Source organism: Trematomus bernacchii, unplaced genomic scaffold, assembly GCF_902827165.1.
Source record: "Trematomus bernacchii unplaced genomic scaffold, fTreBer1.1, whole genome shotgun sequence".
NCBI lineage: Eukaryota > Metazoa > Chordata > Actinopteri > Perciformes > Nototheniidae > Trematomus > Trematomus bernacchii.
Genome location: NW_022987313.1, coordinates 10,869,613 through 10,890,066, shown reverse-complemented (window position 1 = coordinate 10,890,066; position 20,454 = coordinate 10,869,613). Strand labels below are relative to the sequence as shown.

The following is a 20,454-nucleotide window of genomic DNA, read 5'->3' as shown; positions in this document are numbered from 1 at the left end:
AGGGAAATGGGGCCAGATAAGCGTGGATTTGGTGTGAGCTTGTTTCTTTGCCATGGAGCTCCCCTGTGCACCTCGGCCCCCATAGAGGGATTACATATGTATCATCAGCCGTGCTCTATGACTAATTACATCTGTGAGATGAGATTATGAGGAGGTTTACCAAGCCAATCCCTCCTCTTAGGCTATGTGTATCGGTTCCAACACGAGGTATTACACTATGTGTCTGTGTGAGTGAGTGAAAGAGAGAAAGATGCCAGTTAGGAGGAAATTGACTGACATAAATCCCAATAGATTTTTTATTTCGGTCTGCATAAAACTGTTGCATTTCGGGCCAAAAACTCCTCCTTGTGGTCTGTCATCGCCCAACACCGTCCCAAGGATGCCTTCCTGCCTACCTGCTTTCTTCCTTAATGTATTCCTTTACCATATCAACTACTCCCTCATTTGTCTTCCCCTTCTCAAACCTCCTCTGCCTGCTTTCTTTTCTAATGTCATTCTCAGTCTTCCACCTGTCATCTCTTGTTCATTCATTCTTTTAGGCTTTTCTCTCTCTCTCTTCATCTCACATTGTCTCTCTGCGTCTCTATCCTCCTTTTCTCCAAATCCTTTTTTATGTGGTTGTCCAGGAGATAATCTTGAGTCAGCAGGAGATAGACCAAATTGTTCCAAACACGGTGTTCCCTTTCAGTCCCTGTGTCACTGGCTTTGGCCTGCCTGGCATGCAATGATAGACGTTGCCTTCAATCAATCACACACACACACACACACACACACACACACACACACACACACACACACACACACACACACACACACACACACACACACACACACACACACACACACACACACACACACACACACACACACACACACACACACACACGTGGATGGCTAGCGTTCAGCAGGTTGAAGATAAGCCCCACTGATGTCACTTGCGACACCATGTGATGAGCCGCCTGAGAGACAGAGAGAGGGAAGGGAGGCTGAGGGAGGGAGATTGACTTCTTCCGTCACCATGGCAACAAATAACATGATCCTCTCCAAAAGCACACCTTAATTAGTTAAATTATGACTTGTGGGAGAGGGAGGGAGAGGGGGAAAAAAGGGAGGGGAGGCGGATTTATAGAAGAAAAAATAGCAAATAGAGGATCGGAGAGTTTTTTTCGTTTCTGATGCCGCATGCTCATCTTCAATCTTTTGGAGGAGGTGTTTGTTTGATCAGGGATATGTGGTTTTCTGAGCTTTCATTCTGACTTTCAGACATACATGCTGCTCGGTTTTTACTACAACATTAAGCATGGCAGCGCTAGACTGCCAACTATCATCTTCGTACGATTCTGTGACTTCTGTTCTTCTGCAGCTTTCACTGTGACCCACTTATCTCTCCACAGTCTGTCATTACATTGTGAATCCAAACTGGATTTGTCTCTCCCAATTCCACTAACATCTCTCCTCTCTTTCCGTGGTAGGCAGGGCAGCTATCAGGGCCAGAGCATCAGCCAGGCCAGCACCATGGCTACCACTGTGCCCTACAGCCAGCCAACGGGGAACAACAGCTCCGCCATGAGCAACGCACAAGCTCCAGCATACAACATGCCACCTTCAGGTATACTAGCTCAATGCTAACCAACAGAGTTATGGTCCATATGTCCTAGGGCAGGGGTCAGCAACCTTTACTATCAAAAGAGCCATTTGGCACCCAAAAAAAGTTTGTCTGGAGCTGCCGAACATTTGATCACACAGCTTATAAAGTTTTTTATATAGTTATACTATATACACAAAAAACAGTTTGTTGAATATTTGATATCAACAATAAATACAAATCTTGAAAGTATAATGCTATTTTTACCGGTTTCGCATAAGAAGCAGCAAATGCTGTGTGCTTGATCCGGAAATCCTTTTCAAGATGACATTATTTTTGGTTTGCTAAATTCCCACAATACAGCATGAATGTAAGCCAGGATTGCATTAAAAGCAGAGGCATTTTTACACTCTGAATTAAACTCATTTTTTTCAAGGCCGGGGGGTCTAGAAATGTGGATTAGCCACCTCCAGACGTAGAAGGATTTCCCCTTCCTAGCCAAGCCTGTTCATACAGCTGTCAGCCTCCTACATCCCTCCATCAACACACATATATTTGACCCCATGTTGACTTACTTATCTTACATTGCAATGTACAGAATACATGTTGATAAATAGAAAAAAAGCCGTGTGAGTCGATGTGAAAGGGTACTCTGATCTTCTCGAGTTTGACCTATGTGTTTATGTTGAATGTACTGCTGAACTCGCTCAGGATTGTTGACATTCCGAGCAGAAGTAGAAAGCGAGAGAACTAAAAGGGGTGAAAGATAGTAAAAGGCTAAGAAATCAAGAGAGTAACTTTCTCAGAGCTCCTGTCGAGTTGGCCTTCCAGTGAGCAAAGATGAATGTGGTGCATCACTCTGTCTTACAGCCCTTCACCCCGCTGCGCTGCATTGTTGCTAAACGCGCCTCACAGTGGCGCCCTAAATGAAAAGCGCCTTTTATTTAAAACCGAATATCAGAATGCGTGACATTTGGAAAAACTTCAAACGAATTACAGTGCCAAGGTTCCTCAAAACTCATCTGGTTTGCCCCTGGGCACGGTAAAAAGCCATTAGTTTTCCCACCGTGCCGCCGCTCACAAGGGAAAAATAAAGACCCAGAGCCTTGTATTCAAGGATCTTTTCTTTCTGTTGATAAGAAAAATATGCAGCTGGCTTTAAGGGCCTCTGCTCTTCTTCAATTAGAAACCTTGTACACAAATGTCTTTGAAAACAGAAGCAAGTGTTCTCGTCAGACAACATCTCTTGAATGCTAACCTTCCCATTCTGTTGCCACTTTGAATATTTGACAACATCCCAAATTAATTCTCCCAAATCTGAGGATGTGCAGCCAGCAAGGTAGGAGTGCGCTGGCTGGCTTTAAGTGGAGTCTTGCCTCTTTCTCTATGTCTTCTCTAAACAGAAGTATTTTTACATGTTTCTATTACAATTGTCCCTTTGAGATGAATGCTGTCCCGACATGTAAAGTCCCCTGGAGAAGACAGAAAGAAAGAGGAGAATTAAATATAATTTAAACCATTTTACATTGTCCGACTCTGTCTTTGACATTATACAAACTATTATCATGCAGATTTCAGCACACAGGAAGAAGCCACGGTCATTTTAGGATCCTAAATCATGTTGAATCTAAGTAAACATCTTCATTCCAACAAAGTTTGCCTGCCCATAGATGCTTTGATTATATATCTCAGCTGTTTTTGCTTGTGAAATATCCGTTCAAATGTTTGTGTTATTAAATGTCTCCTTATTCTTCGTGAAGGAGACATGGGAATGTCGGGAGACGGGATGATGAGCCCTGATGTGAAAGCGAAGGCGGACGTAAAAGACGACAGCGTCCCCGCCAACGAGCCTCACAAACCAAAGGTACACAGTTGACCTTTATCGTCTTGCAATCTTTTTTCTGCAATTCCCTTTCTCCCTCTCGTTTTTATTTTTGTTTTGTTGTGTTTTTTTGATCTTTCTCCCCTAATGAAGCAAGCCAAATCTGATCAGCATATGCTGCCTCAGCACAGTGGGCTATTTCTCTCTTGTTTTCTCGCCATATCTAATGATTTGTTTAACATTTACCATTCCTAATGTTTTCCTCGCTTTGTTTTAGCCCCCAGCACTCTCTCCTTACTGATGTTTTGGCAGCCCGAGCTGCAAAAAAACACACACACACACACACACACACACACACACACACTCACACACACACACACACACACACACACACACACACACTCACACACAGGCATATTTGTTAATTTATTTTATATAACGAAAAGACAAGAAGCCACAGACTGGCCTTTCCAGTAAGACACACACACACACAAGCACATGTACACCATCCTTCTCGTAACACTACTTCCTCAGTGTCTCACACATACACACAAACACACACACGTCCCAATACACAATGCTGACTTCTCATTTTGCCCTACAATTGCAGCTCGGCTTGGCTCAGCTCAGCAACAACAGAACTCTGCTCTTTGCTCTTCTCTTCCCCCTCCTCTTGTTTTTGCTTAACAACCCCTTTTTCTCTCTCTCTCTCTCTCTCCCTCAGCCACACACTCACACAGACGTGCACAAACACACTCACACGCCTCCATCACATCCAATACACGTCTTTTCCCTCCAAATCCCTGTCTTTTCTTTTGCTGATTACGGTAGTAGGGCCTTTTGAATTATTTAAGGCAGTCAGAGCAGCCAGAAAGACCCCCAGTGCTCCCAAAAGAGATGATCTGTCTGCCAAGAGAGTGAGGAAGAGAGAAAGGGGAGGGGGGGAGTAAAGGGAGAAAGATAAGGTTTTGCTGACATGAGCATTCTGTACACAGACCAGAAGCACTTGTCAAGCTGTTGTTCCTTTTTTTGCAGTCTCTTTCTCACACACTTACACACTGGCGAATATACACATGAACTGAAGGACAAGACTCACACTCACATACACTGATGGGAACTAACATGGAATGTCACACACACACATGTATGGAATATGGAATGAATAGATGAATACATGCTGGTCTGCATTTATGCATGTTGAAAAGACACAATGGCAGAATGCAGATTCCTCACACACACTTACTGTCCCCCTGGCTTTATTTCAGTAGTTTGAAGGTACTTGTTCTTTTGTAATTAACTTAGCCTTGCGCCAAAAGCTTGATGTGCATCTGCATTGATTGACAGCTAAACCCAAAAATGCTGACCAATCAGGGAAGACTGGGCTCTTTTCAGAAGGGTAGGAGATAAGCAGAAAACAGCTCCAGTCGGGCAGGCAGTACGAGGAGAATACATCTTTTTTCAATGAAAATTACAGAATGTCAGCTTTTTCTTGTTATATCAGAAAATAAACAATTCAATCTAAAAAGTTGTTTAATATGACTACCGGAAAAACATGTATTTTGAACTCGCCTACATTTACCTGGAGAGCTACATTTACTAAGCCGGTTCAAATGATTTATACACTATTTATAAATGGTATATCATTTGTTTATAAAGCTTTAGGAGAGTGTTTATAGTGACTATAGCTGACACATAAATGTAACGGACGAAAATGCAATTATTTCGCTCTAAAATGTAGTGAAATCCAAATATAACTTAAAATCTTAATACTGAAGTGGAATTGAAGTACCTGAAGAATCGCTTGACACACATTATGAACTTGCATTACAACTCAAACACACACGTCTCAGTTTCCTTGCACACACACATCGACTCATTGTGTTCTATCTTCTGCTGAAAACTCATAGTCTGACCTCACTGTTGTTGTGAGAGTAGAGGATCATACCATTGTGTTATACTGATAGTGAGGAGGTGTGTGGAAGAAAACAGTGATTCTTTTACAGAAATGAACTTGTAGTCCTCTTCCTCCCCCCCCCCCCCCCCCAGCAGCTACAGGACGGCTACAGCAACACTAACAGCAGCAGCTCCCAGCAGTGTGTGTCGCAGCCCACCACGCCAGGGGGTGCGCTGCCCGTGCCCTCCCCCCTCTCCCCCAGCCCAGCCAGCCTGTCCTCCTACCACGGAGACGACAGCGACAGCATCAGCAGCCCCCCCTGGCCCCTCAAAACCCCCTCCAGCCCCGTAAGTACTAAAGGCTCAATCACTATTGGCTGGATGGGTGTGTGTATTTACTGGATAAGTAAAGGAATTACATGAACATATTGACACAGAAACCAAACCAAGCGAATTAATGATCTGTGAAACACATTTAAATTCCCTTTATAGACAATAATGTCAGTATAAGCTGTTTGATTGATTTATTTATGACTTAAGGATTATTGTGTAATTACATGATCAAATGCTGGTTCTTGGACTACAGAAGTATTTTTAAACCTGGACTGAAGCCAGACATGTCTTGGTAAGATTACACTTTGTCCACCAATTTGAACTTGAGGGACATAAATGTGCTGTGAATGAACTTGGAAGTAAACACAAGCTGCTTACTTAACACAATGCTCTAAATATTTTGGATTTGTTTTGCTTGGTCATTGAACCAAGGGCCTACTTCAGAATTTGTAAATATGGGATTAAACTTTAATGATCCTTGTGGGGAGAGTGAGTTGTGGTTAAAGCAGAAAACTGCAATAGGAGACAGCCATAAACCGCACATGAGAAGTCAACGAAGCCACCGTGACGTCATCAATATGTTTTGGAGACAGTGGTACATGCTTAAAACAAAATAGGATGTCATTTACTGGAAAAGCACCCAAATGTTTTTCTGTCTCTTCGTACAATCGAACGCTGAAAAATAAATGTTAAAGTTAACGTTCATCAACTGAAAACATGCTGTAAAAGAGATTTAAGACAAAAACACCCCAAAACCATTCCACAGCTATTTAACATATAATGTATTCAGTGCCATAGATACACATTGCTGCTTATCTATTTTGACTTTGAATATCTAAGCGACCTGTCAATCTCAAGGTAGCTACGCCCTGAAGCATACCAAGCTTTGTTTATGTATTATCTTACTAATGGGACAATCATTTACAAAATAAACATTTAGCCTATTAAAGAAGACTTGAATCTATTGATTGAGCCCATAAACTCATTAAAAACTCATTTACTGAGGTAATACCTTTAAGTGAGAAGTAGGGTCGTTTTTTTATAGACTTCTATACAACTTTGTAATGACTTCTTATTGCGATGAATGGAACCACCTACTGGCCATTGGAAATAATGCAGGTTTTACATTGGCTTCACATGTGTTTCAACATGAACGTAGCTGATTAAGAACATTTTCATTTCCATAAGCTAACTTTTTTTTCTGCATCTCTCACCAGAAACCCAACCCCAACTCCTCCTCTCTCAGTGGGGAGCGAATCACGCGGCTCTTTGATCTTGGTGTGGAGCCGGAGAGGCGGGGCTGGGTGGAGCGATACCTGACCTTCATGGAGGAGAGGGGCACGCCTGTTGCTCAGCTTCCCACTGTGGGCAAGAAGCCCCTGGACCTGTGGAAGCTCTACATAGCTGTTCGTGAGATAGGAGGCCTCGCCATGGTAACGTTTAGAAAACACATTTGATTTTTTGGGGGGGGGGCAAAAACATGAACTCCATAGCGAGATAACAGACAGATTAAACAGTTGATAAGCCTTCAGTCAATGTGTATCAGCAATGTGCATTAAACCAACATGGCATATGCGTTGCGATGGTAGCAGGAAACGGCATTGCACTTCATACCCAAAAGTATATAGATATACAAACATTACATATCTTATTTCAAAACCTTGGGCATTTTATTTTGCTGCAGTAGCCTCTTCTTTTCTACGAAGGATTTTCACACAACTTGAAGGGATTTGGTCCCTTTCAGCCACAATAATGAGGTAGCCACTGGTGTTATGAAATAAGGTTCCAGTTCAGGTCCGGGCTGTGTGCATGCTGGTCAATCCATTCCTCACTGCACCTGGAAAAAGATTTGTACTCAGACCTTGTCGTGCTGAAAAGGAAAATGACCTTCCCAAAAACTGTTGCTGCTAGTTGCAACTTATAACCTTTAAATAACAGCCCCAGAGTAAAAATATGTGTTCACGGGTGTCTACATACAGCGATGTGAAAAGTATGGGTAAGAGTAGCAGACACATATGTAGATTAAGTACAAAAAACATTAAATGTACAGCCATGGACTTCATTATTGTTGATTTCATTCAGCAGGCTGTGGTCAACCATACTCCAGGCAAAATGACAAGAGCCTGGCTGATGCTGCAGGGATACATAAACATGAATAAAAAGGACATGATTTGACTTATTTATGTCTTTTAATTCCTTTAACCCCTCATCCACTCAGGTAAACAAGAACAAGAAGTGGCGCGAGCTGTCCTCCACCCTGAACGTGGGCACATCCAGCACCTCCGCCAGCTCGCTGAAGAAGCAGTACATCCAGTTCCTGTTTGCCTACGAGTGTAAGACGGAGCGGGGGGAGGAGCCGCCGGCAGACAGCAGCAGCATGGCCGGGGGGGACAGCAGGAAGCAGGTCAAGATACAGCCCCCCTCACCTGGTAAGGCCTGAAAACACACTCATTTGCTGTTTCCTTTTTTTTTCACCACTCAGATCCCCCATCTGTCTGTAGCCAAACAACAGGTGCTGCTGATCAAACTACAGGTGTCAGGAATCTTCAGAGCAACAGTGATCTGTATTCATGACTATGTGCTGTGTACATCATAGACACAACAAATGAGTCTGACACCTTTTAGTGAATGTAGCTGCCATGCTAGCATCTTGGAGGTAATTGTTGGGTGTAGAAATGTTTATAAAGCAGGAATTTTTTTTTAAATATATTGTTAGTAGTTGTCTCGGCTACTGTACACATCACCAGACTATAAATAATGATGGGATTCAGTATGAGCCTAACAACATAAATGATCCATTTCCAACAGTGCAAAGACAGTTCATAGAGCAGTGGCAGTTATAGAGTTAGTTAACCTAATTAACATCCTTTTTTATAAAAACCGTTAGAGCTGAGACAAAAATGTCAAATTGTCCCTTTAACAGCTTACAGTACCATGGCCAGCCAGTGTGTGCTACATTATTATTAATAATAATATCTTACAAGAATGCAACATCAATACATGAACACAGATGAAAACCCAACACGGTGATCATTAGCACTAATGAGATGATTCTTAGTTTAATAAAGGTACGCTCCAATACGAACACTGTGCTTTCGAGGAAATGTAATACCGTTTTAGTGCAGCACCGTAACACAAAGGGTTTGCGTTCTGTTTGTATACATTACCTGTTCACACCACGTCTGTCTCTCGGCACAATTATGACGTGAGGATCAGCAGAGGAGAGGGAAAGAGTTGGAGCCATGCGGAGCGGTAAGGTCACGTCTCTAATTTGCAGCGGAGATGAGAAAAGTGACCCTGGCTTTTAAATAGAACATCAGAGCACTTCACCTGCCTGAGACACTGCAGATTGCTTTTCCTGGTGGGTGGGAAAGAGCATCTCCTTTTATTTGCATACACACACACATACATACAGTACACATTAGCTACCTATATAAACACATGTGAATTATTTCATATTCCCTCTTGCTCATAACACTTTATAATCTACAATTTGGCCCTCTCTCATCTATTGAACGAGACCTAACCAAGGCCAATTTCACAGAGTCTCTGTTCTCTGCTGATGGCACCGTGGGACTCAGATATGGAGTCTATATTGGGAAATATGAAAAGGTCAATGTTTGTTCCACCTTTTGGATATGCAGCATTAAACTGTAAAGTACTAGTTGCAGCATATGCTTGAAGTAAGTTCTGCTGCATAATTTTTACGGCACCTGCATTTAAATCATCCTCAGAGTTAAAAACCCTGCAGCTAATTATGTAGTACAGCTGTTAGACAAAACCAAAAAAAACATAATTCTACACCGTGCATTTAAAATGTGAAGGGTAGTTAAATATTTGTGTTGCTTAGCTCATGTTTAAGCTCTGCTAACATTGTAATCACCACAGATGAGAGGTCAGGGGTGATAAACCTCCAGGTTAGCTAAACTTCATCGAAAGAATAAACCGAGGCAAACAGTACAATTATTTACCATACTTTTCTGTTTTGAATATCCAGCACAGTTAAACACCCAGTGATTGTACTTACTGTAGCTGAGACAAAATAATCTGTGCGATGAGGGATTATTACTATGATTGAAACAATCAAATTATTCTGTATTTCTTAGCTTTGTGATTTTTCCGACTTCATAGATAGTATTGTTTTAACAGATATTGTTTATCTTGCAATCATTCAATTAATATGTAATATTAAATATTAAATCAAATGTATGACAAATTGTCTGCTTTTGCAGTTTTAAATCAAACTTAATTTTAGCTGGGATGTCCCAGGAAACCGGGGCAAAGAACGATTGATATTGCTGTGAAGTAATAAACTGTACATCACAGGAAAGCATCCACCCTTCATCCAGCTACTGTTGACTTGTTTACAAGCGTTAATCTTGTCTGAATGCAGTGTCGCAATGTTGCCATGTTCCTGGACATTAGCAATTACTTTGATAAGATAAAAAAAAGATATGTGTAACCTAAATAAATTATAACACTTCATTTCCCAAACAATCGAATAAAATGAATGACAGTTGAAGCTCTTTTTATATAATGTCAGAAAGTCTTTCATGTGTTTGCCTATTATGGGCCAGTGCATCTGTCACCAAACACACAAACAATTGCAGTTAGAGGTTCGATTCAGACGCAACCAAAGAAATGACACAGGGAAACATAGTCTGTTTGAGAAACTATGAATACCCCTTTAGAAAAAGTCCCATCCATTTCCATTTCACGCCTCTGTCTTGATCTACTATCCATGCTCTCCTGCTGCAAAGTGCAAACTGTCTCCCTGACACCCTGCCAGCCTATATATAGACTGACAGCCCAATGATGTCACACAGGGAGCTTGTCCAGCGGGTGTGTGTGCGTGGTGGTGGTGGGGTGTGTGGAGTGATTAATGAGAACTGGAATGTAGAACGTAAACAAACTCGACCTCGCCGTCACCTTTCATTCACAAAACTCGCTCGGCTGACTGACTTTTTTTTTCTCCCCCCCCCCCCCCCTTTAACCACTACCAGCCCTCTGGATTATGTCACCCGCACACATACACACACAGCCTCTCGTGCGCACACACATCAAAGGCCAGCCTCCTTTTTTTGTACACACTCTTTTTCCCCTCTGTCATTCTTCCCTGTGAATGTGGAGCAGAGGGCACATGAGTTCACGCTCTCCTCCAGCTCTGTAACCCCACGGCTCGGTGTTATGTATCCGTCTGTCTGCTTGCCTACTCTTGAGGAATAGTAAACCTCTTAACCTTGGCTAACCCGTTTGTACTTCTCTCGTGTGTGAGTGTGTGCGGGCATATCCCAGGAAGTGGAGAATCCCTAATGCTCACCGGCCCTTCCTTGCCCTCTCTTCTACCCCGGCTCATCATCAGGGGGAAACCACCTCTCCCTCTCTCTCTTTCTCTCTCTGTGTCTCTTTCTCTGATGGTGTAGAGGCAGGGGGTATCATTGAATAATTCAGAATTAGCATGAATTTTTAAAGCTTAAGTCTTTCTTCTCTTTTTTCTTTTTCTTCCCGTGGAAACGTGCGGTGCAGTGAAAGGCCACTGAGGCTGTTCCAGAGAAAGCCTTCTTACGCTAAATGCTCATTAGGACGCTTTCATATTCTCTCTTCCACCGTCTTTGTCATCTTTTAGCTGAAACGCTCCACAATTTCCATTAAACCTGCTTCTGGGAATTTGTATCCCTTGGTTTATCTGGTAGGGGGCTCTTTGTGTGTATTAGGCTCTTATTGGTCGGCACTCTCATACTTTACGAGTCACCTGAACTTCCACAGAAATACGGTGTCATAACAAGAGAGCACACTAACCCAATTGTAACCTCTGTAGGAGTCTCTTTGTGAGGGGATGTCTTTTTTATAGCATGCCCAAAGCACATTTAAATTGAGGGGTGTGCATGTTTTTCTTTATTTTTGATACACTAATGGTAGATATATATACACTATATTTTCTTTAAATGCATATGTGCCCCCCAGCATAGCCCTCCACATGAACCCTTGATCAAGTCCATGGTACACCAGCCTGCTAACCCATCTTCAAACAGCTTCTAAATAGAGAGCTGTGCTGCAATTCCCTCTGAGGAAGCCTTCGCTGTGTCCTCTCCTCCTGCCTTCTTTCCTCCTGCCTCCTTTCCTCCTGCCTCCTCTCCTCCTGCCTCCTTTCCCTTCTCCTAGCAGTCCCTCATCTTTCTGCCCTCATGGCGGCTGTTTGCTTCGAGCTCAGTTCTCACGTAGGGTACCACTGTTAGTGCTTCGGCTCTAAATCCTAAGTTATCTCCCTTACACAGCACCTCGCTGCAGAGAAAAAGCCCACCATGGCCGCCTTTACTCAAACAAGCCTCAAGATCATATCCTGAGAGCCTTGCAGCCTGATGTGTTTCACTTTTTGCTGTTGCGAGTTCTGTGAATCATATAATGATTTAAACGGATACTTGTGTCTTCCAGCGAATTCAGGCGGCTCCCTCCAAGGCCCGCAGACGCCTCAGTCCTCCGGCAGCAGCTCTACAGCGGAGGCAGCGGGAGATCTGAAACCCCCCACCCCTGCCACCACCCCTCTGGGACAGGTCACACCTCTGCCCCCCAACAGGTACCACACAGACCCACTGTAACAGTAACAGTACTAATGCAGTACTGCTGATGCTCCACCGCTGCTCTAATGATAATAATAATAATTCATTACATTTATTTTAGCGCTTTTACAAGTGCTTAAAGCGCTTTACATTACATATTACATATATCAGACATGTAATACATCAATACTGTGGACAATACCCACAGGTATTGGTACTAATGCTCATTATGTTCATCCAGTCACTGCCGCTACAGTAGTTTATTATCTATGATTATTTGACTTTATTTTGTAAAAGAACTTGCAGTATGTACAAAAACCTGAACAAATTGTGCCTTCTGTCTGAACATTGCATGACACAAATAAACAACAGTTTGAATGTAACTTAGTAAACTCAACTAGTCAACATATTTGAAAGATAAGGTTAAATGATATTATCAGCATTGTTTAAGATTACAGTGCTTAACAATATATACCGTTGTTGAAATAAGCTTCACTTGTGACTTAATGTGCTGCATACATGTCTACAGTATTGCATCTGTAACTATATCAAATAATATCTAACTCCCAGTTTTAAAGAAAAAGAAAAATAACGTTGATTTTCCTAAAAGATAAACATGTCCCTGGCCTATGATAAACCCCTCTAGCAACTTTGATAACAAATTGCGTCAACTTAATAGCCAATTAAAACATTTAATAATTTGTCTTCAAAGCACACATTCCATATTTTCAGTGTTTCAGTTGTCTCCACCTCCCTCACAGCTTCTTCTTCTTCCCCCCTCCCCCTCCTCCCTCCCCCAGGAGCAGTGTGAGCGTGCAGGATCCCTTCTCGGAGGTGAGCGACCCTGCCTTCCAGAAGCGTGTTACCCCCCTGCCCCCCTCAGCTCCCTACCAGCAGGGCCTCAGCATGCCTGACATGATGATGAGGATGCAGTATGACACCAAGGACCCCTTCGCCGGGATGAGGAAGAGTGAGTGAACCACACGCTGTGACATCCTTTTACCCAAACCATGTTCTCCACAATTTTCTCCCCAATATTCTGAGTCTTATGTTAATAAACTAAACTATGACTATCACTTTTTGTTATAGTCATATAAACTTTAAATGAGTATATGTAATCCCAAAGCCATTGTTCTTTGGTTTGTCTCGTCGGTCTAATTCATCGTCTAGTCAGGACAGATGTGTGTGTGTGTGTGTGTGTGTGTGTTTTACTACCAGAACTATGAAAGGAGATGAGAACAGTTTTTTACGCCACACACATCCTTTTATCGAAAACACACCGGCCCGTCTGATGTTCTTGTAGCTTAGCCTTCGTCTCATCCTTACTTTGTACGTCCTTTTCATCCTCCTCGTTCTCAACCTTTCATCCTTTCCATCCTGCTGAGAAGCACCTGTTTTGACCAACTCATGCGGTTTAGTTCTCAGAACAAACAGTAGTTTCAGAAAGAATGGCGGCTCCTCTGAAGGCTGCAGAGAATGGAGTCTGAATGAATAATATGGTGGATGTTAGCTGCATAACAACAGTCGCCGCCTCAGAACAATACATGTAATCATGGGAAGTGGAAAATATCCATAGAGGAATGCTGCCACCTGGTGGTCGGCAGATAAAAAGATCCATGCATTTAAACATAAACATGTTTGCAGTTTTTCAGTGATTGCCTAAAATCATGATAATATGCAACAATCAGAAAAACCTAATGTTCTCTCCTCCTTCTCAGTGGCAGGAGCTGACCCCTACATTCCGGGTCAGATGCCGAGTGGAGGCATGCAGGACATGTATGGTCGCCCCCCGTCGGCGCTGAGCATGAGCCAGCGCTCGCAGTACCCGTACGGGCCGGGCTACGACAGGAGGTAGGAGCAGACCAGCAGATGAGGGTGGTGAACCTGCAGCATGTCATTATTTCTCTGACATTTTCCCTGTTTGATCCTCAGACCGGACCATGTCATGGGGATGGAGGGGAACATGGGTCCCCCTGGGAGTCAGAACAACATGGGACCTTCCAACAGTGAGGGCAGCATGTACTCTCCCAGCAGATACCCTTCACAGCAGAGGTCAGCACCTGTGGAGTCTTCATGTAACTTTACGATTCATGTTCTGAACCAGCGTGTGATGTATCCTCTGTTGTGTTTCAGACACGATGGCTACAGTCAGCAGTATCCCAGCATGCCATACGGGATGCATCCATCTGGGATGTACCCACAGCAACAGGTGAGAGAGAGCTCATCTCTAAGATGTTAATACAGAAGCTTTGCACTATATATGACGTACCAGCAAAACATTAAACCCATTTGGAACAGGAAATGCCCTAAGATCACACTCCAGCCTAAAGATGATGTACCATATCAGTAAATCCTCATGCTACAAGTTTGATGAAAAGCATGCCAGTAGCTTTTTTTGTAATCCTGCTGATGGAGAAAAGAACGGACAGACGGAAAAACCGAGCCAAATCAAATCTCCTTGGAAATGAATAGAGAGGATTCGATTGAAATTGTAGAAGTAATCCATAAATATCTGCCATACCTTTGAGAAAACATGTAAAGATGCTACTCAGATCATGTCATTCTTAATCTCATATATACCACCTCTGATTCTCCTGGAGCTATGAGTATGCCTGTTTGTACTAACCATCTCCCCCCTTGCTTCAGCAGGGCTACAAACGGCCAATGGACGGCATGTACGGCCCCCCCCCCAAGAGACACGAGAGCGACATGTACGCCATGCAGTACGCCAACCAGCAGCCGGACATGTACAACCACTACGGCGGGGGGTACTCGGGCCCCGATCACAGACCCTTACAGGGACAGTTCCCCTACCCTTATCCCCGCGATCGCATGGGCCCCTCAGGTCAGAGCCAGCACAGCATGATGGGTGGGGGGCCCACTCCTAACCATGCGGCCGATGGCCCCAACATGTGGCCCTCCAGAACAGACCTGGGCTATCCTTACCCCAACAGACAGGGGCCGCCGTCACAAATGCCCCCCTACATGAGTAGAGAGGACATGGAGGGGCGCCCGGGACAGGAGCAGTGGCACCGTCAGTCCCCTTACATGTCATCATCGGGGGGCATGATGCCCCTGACCTCACGCCAGCCATCTTCTTACTCTAACTCTCCCTCCATGCTCAACCACCTGCCCAGGGCCCCCAGCCCGGGGGCCTTCCAGCGCTCCATGGACCCCAGGATGTCTCCGGGCAAGGCTCCGTTCATGTCAGCCATGAAGATGACAAAGCCTGGGATGAGCATGATGGGCCCACAGGGGCCCCTCGGTCACTACCCCCACAACCTGAGGCGGGACCTCAACTACCCCCCAGGATCAGTGGAGGCCACCATGCCCCTCCTCAAGCCCCGACGCAGACTCACCTCCAAGGACACCGGTGAGATTATTTATTTAATGACTGTTCTGACCGAGGTGATCAGATGCAATAGCGATACTACAGTGTAATATATTTAAATATATAAGTCCTGCATTAAATATGCAGCCCATTTCAGAATAGAGTAATAATAATTAGTTATTCATTACGTGCAGTTCATTAATTATGTAGTAAAGGTGGAGCATATTGTTGCCATTCTATAGTATGCCTGCTCATAATAACACATCATCCTTAGTTAGTTCATTCACATGTTGTGTTAATATTATGAATCCAAGTATTGTCAAATAAACGTAGTACAGCAACAAATACAATATTGACTTGAAAATATTGAAATACAATACTAGAGTACCCAGTTACATTCAACCAGTGACTGGGACAGTGGGTGGATTGGTAAGGATGTTTATTCTCGTTGTGCATGTTGTGGATGTTTTAGACCTATCACAGCCTAATGTACATTTTATAAAAGTACTTAGAACTACTACTCTATTCAGTGTTTCCTTTGTATCGTTTGGACATTGTCTGAACATCCTACTGGTTATATCGCAGGAACGCCGGAGGCCTGGCGCGTGATGATGTCGCTAAAGTCCGGCCTGCTGGCGGAGAGCACCTGGGCGCTGGACACCATCAACATCCTGCTGTACGACGACAGCACTGTGGGCTCCTTTAACCTCTCGCAGGTAAAACACAGGCATACACCTCACTGCTGACAGGACGCAATCACTCATTTATACTGCCAGAGCCTGCTGTAACTGATATAGTGAAGAGACATAACATTTAGTTGGGAGGACATATTCATTAGACCATTATATCATTATGTAGGCCAAAGGACTCGAGATATTATGTCCATTTGAAATGAAAAAGTCATTAGAATGACATTTCCTTCTGCTCTAATTGCTGACATTAATTTTTTCTGAACAGCTGCCTGGATTCCTAGAGCTGATTGTGGAGTACTTCCGCCGTTACCTGATCGAGATCTTTGGCATCCTGGAAGAGTTTGAGGTGGGGGCCGTGGCTCAGAAAATAATTTTGGACCCTGCTGCTGACCAGAAAGAAGAAGCGCCCGCTGACCAGGAAACAGAGTCTAGTGCTCAACCTGAACCTCACGCAGCTCCGGGAGCAGAGGTGGAGAAAGCGGCGGCCATTGTGGAAAAAACTCCACCAGACACTGCAGAGCCAGCCGAGGTGAACGGTGAGACAGAGGTTAGCGTCAAGAAGGAAGAGGACGGAGAGAAAGAGGTGGAGGCAGAGAGTGGAAAAGCAGTAGAGAGTAAAAAGGAGAGCGCAGAGACGGAGCCTAAACCCAAACAAGCTAGTAAATACGACCGGCTCCCCATCAAGATCGTCCACAAGGAGGAGCTGACGGAGGACATGATGGAGCACTTAGGCTACGTCACCGAGTTCACCAGCGGGTTGCTCCACTGGCAGGCAGGCGGGGGGGATTCCACCGCACACATTCAAACACAATTTGAACCCCGGAGCGAACCACCTGCCAGGGCGGAGGGAAAGACAAACAAAGAGGAAGACAACAGAGAGGATGATGGAAAGAAACATTTCACCGCGACAATTGACGATGTTCTGTGTGCTCGGGTCGACGCCCTCTCCTACGCCCACCCCGCCCGCTCCCTGCCCTCCTACCCTTTCAGGGTGCACGAGGACGGCGAGCAGGACCACATCACCCTGCTGGAGGACGAGCCGCGCTGCCAGGACGAGGCTCCGCTCTCCACCTCCTCCGCCGGGCAGGACGCGCTGGCCAAGCGCTGCCTCTGCGTCTCCAACATCGTGCGCAGCCTGTCCTTCATCCCCGGGAATGATTTGGACATGTCCCGCCACCCCGCGCTGGTCCTCCTCCTGGGCAAGCTGCTCCTGCTGCACCACCAGCACCCGGAGAGGAACAGGTCGCCGCCCGGCTACCGGAGGGACGAGCTGCAGGAGCAGGGGTCCTCCAGCAGCGAGGGGGAGTGGTGGTGGGAGTGTCTGGGTCTGCTCAGGGAGAACGCCATGGTCACTCTGGCCAACATCTCGGGCCAGCTGGATCTCTCCACCTACCCGGACACCATCTGCCTCCCCATCCTGGACGGCCTACTCCACTGGATGGTGTGCCCCTCGGCAGAAGCCCAGGACCCCTTCCCTTCAGCAACAGCCCACTCCCAGCTCACTCCCCAGAGGCTGGTGCTGGAGTGCCTCTGCAAGCTCAGCATCCAGGGCGGGAACATCGACCTCCTGCTGGCCACGCCCCCTTTCAGCCGCCAGGAGAAACTCTTCACCGTGCTGCTGCGCTACATCGCTCAGAGGAAGGCGCAGGTGTACCGGGAGATGGCCGTGGCTTTGCTCTCCCACCTGGCACAGGGAGACCCCACGGCGGCGTGCGCCATCACCATGCAGAAAGGCAGCGTGGGTAATTTTGTAGGCTTCTTGGAGGACGGCGTCAGCATGGTGCAGTACCAGCAGAACCCTCACAGCCTGCTGCACATGGGGCACCCCCCCATGGACCCGCCCAGCACCAACATGATGTGCCGAGCGGCTAAGGGCCTGCTGGCCATGGCCAAAGTGGCGGAGAACAAGACAGAGTTTGTGCTGTACGAGAGCCGATTATTAGACATGTCCATTTCCTCCGTGCTCAACGCGGGGGTGGTGGCTATCATTTGCCAAGTTCTCTTCCACTTAGGGAAATTGTGACAAGAGGAGAGGCGTGACTCACCCGGCAGATGCTAACATACTCCTGTGGTTTTCTATTTTTATTTATCAAAATGACAGAAAATGTTTGTTTTTCTAAAAAAGAAATATCCACATAAACAAAAATATCTATATATGTAAAGCCCCCGTTTAAAAAAAAAAGTGGGTTTGGGATTTGAAAACCCCTTTTAATACAAAATATTTAATACCTGCTGGCGATTGCTACTTTTGTTCGGCATTTGTTTTTCGCTTGTTTACTTTTTTTCAGCCAAAGCTGCCACCAGATGTTGGTGCTGAATTACGTGGTTCCTTTTGAGTCGATGGAGATGTTTTTCAGTTTTATAAATGCTAAATATACTCATCAACATTTTGTTAACGGAGAGTATTTATTTAAAATGTGACACTGTACAGTAGTTTGAACTTTTTTGCCAACAGTCGTGGGAGAGGGGGGAAAAAACACTGACTTTTCAAATTGAAATGTATATGTCTCCATCGCTGGAAGATAAATTGTGCAATAGGACTCCAGAGCAAGTTGTCCCTTTTTGAAGAATCTTTAAAGACACAGTCTGCAGTGTGTGCTTTAGGCCATGAGGAGGCAGCATTGCACCAGCCAATCAACATGAGAGATAAGCGTCTGTCAGAAAAGCCTAATTTATCAATCATAGCCTCAACCACTCTCACAGAAGAACTTTTGTGTTTCCCAAGCACTTGTGTCATGTCTGTATTTTTTCATCACTGTGTATATAAACTGTTGGACGCACATGATTCTTTCAGTCTCAATCAAGCATAGCAAGAGACTCTCCGACTATTATACAAATGCTTTTATCGTTGGTAAATTTGTTATTGTTATTATACATATTTTGTTAATGGGGTCAAATATTTGAACATGGCAGATGTAACTGGTGTTTCAATGTAAAAAAAATCCTGTATGCATTGTATTATAGCTGAGAAAACAATCGCTTTGGTAATCAAATGTGAAAGTGCCAGGGTGAGAGGTCACATAAGATAACACATTTCTGTTTGTTTACTGTCCTCCATTCATGTCAAGGGGCATATTTTTAAATCGAGATAATGCTCTAAAAAAAAACGTGTGAAAAGAAAATGTCCTGAGAGCTCATTGTAAAATTTGCCTTTTTTTCGTATGACTCCATGTCTCTCTTTTATTCAGTATACACATTTATACTCTGTGCCGCACATGTCACAAATAAATGTACTAAACATTGTTAAGCACCGGAGACGTTGCATTATGTCCAGACAATCTTAGGCCAATAAAACAAACATCAACTGCTTACACGGACTGCCTTTTATTGATGTCATTCACCATTATTTCATCACGGTCACAGCTGACTCCTGCAGCCTTAAGGCGAAATTATACAACCCTTGCGAAGGTCCAGAGGACGCGTGATCAGAGGACCTGATAGTCTTCCTGACAGAGTTCAAATATTCAAGCCGACAGATAAACATGGCTGCTACTCATTTTTGAAAGTTTCCCATCAATGAATATCACAAAGTTCTGGATTGTATGTCTTTATCTCTTCATCAAAAATGTTAATATAGTGTAGAGTAAAAAAGTAAAAGGTCATGTTTTTTGGTACAGGTAGGAGACACAAACAAGGACACAACAACAATGTAGGTGAGAGAAGATTTCCATATCCCAAAAAGGTAAAATAAGAAAATAAAACAGCAGTAATAACACTCATTAGACAAGAACAAAATAACCCAAAAATAAAGAGAGAAGAAAACAGTCAATAGGATCGCTTCAACATTTCAGATAAAAAAGTCTCTTTGCAGCAAACTGAGACTAAGCAGATAAATCATAGAATAGGTTTATTTACATTTCCAGTTGCATGCTGTGTTGGCGTTGAAGTCTGGGTCTGATAAAGTGTCATGAATACTTATTGTACTCTTGGGACCCCACACTCAATTTAAACGGCTCCTCTCAGATCATTAGCTTGCATTATCTTCCCAAAGGTCAACGACCTTTTGACCTCTATTCTCCGACATACAGTGATGCCCTTCTCAAAACCTCATACCACTTTAATTTCTAGAGCCCTTGAGCTCTTCAGGAAGGACGCCACCTAACATTTGCAAGAAGGCTCTTGTGAAAAAAGCTTTTGACCCGTTTCAATGGAAGTGTCATGCATTATAGGCCTTCACACAAGATCTTTTTGACTTGTCATGCTATGAAAAGTACAGGGGTTAATAATAACATTAATGTCAC

The 20,454-nt window shown here is 44.2% G+C and overlaps 1 protein-coding gene across 1 annotated transcript in view; it reads left to right on the top strand.

Moving 5' to 3' along the window:
• arid1b (AT rich interactive domain 1B (SWI1-like)) overlaps window positions 1-19,524 on the top strand; it is a 165,298-nt gene extending 145,774 nt beyond the window's left edge. Inside the window, exons 10-22 of the mRNA XM_034124043.1 lie at window positions 1,473-1,609; window positions 3,346-3,449; window positions 5,454-5,648; window positions 6,851-7,066; window positions 7,852-8,062; window positions 12,066-12,207; window positions 12,991-13,160; window positions 13,909-14,041; window positions 14,123-14,242; window positions 14,324-14,399; window positions 14,840-15,563; window positions 16,107-16,237; window positions 16,479-19,524. Coding sequence (XP_033979934.1) covers window positions 1,473-1,609; window positions 3,346-3,449; window positions 5,454-5,648; window positions 6,851-7,066; window positions 7,852-8,062; window positions 12,066-12,207; window positions 12,991-13,160; window positions 13,909-14,041; window positions 14,123-14,242; window positions 14,324-14,399; window positions 14,840-15,563; window positions 16,107-16,237; window positions 16,479-18,236 — 4,117 coding nt within the window. The 3' untranslated portion in view covers window positions 18,237-19,524. The remainder of the gene's footprint in view (window positions 1-1,472; window positions 1,610-3,345; window positions 3,450-5,453; window positions 5,649-6,850; window positions 7,067-7,851; window positions 8,063-12,065; window positions 12,208-12,990; window positions 13,161-13,908; window positions 14,042-14,122; window positions 14,243-14,323; window positions 14,400-14,839; window positions 15,564-16,106; window positions 16,238-16,478) is intronic.
• The last annotated feature ends 930 nt before the right edge of the window (window positions 19,525-20,454 follow it).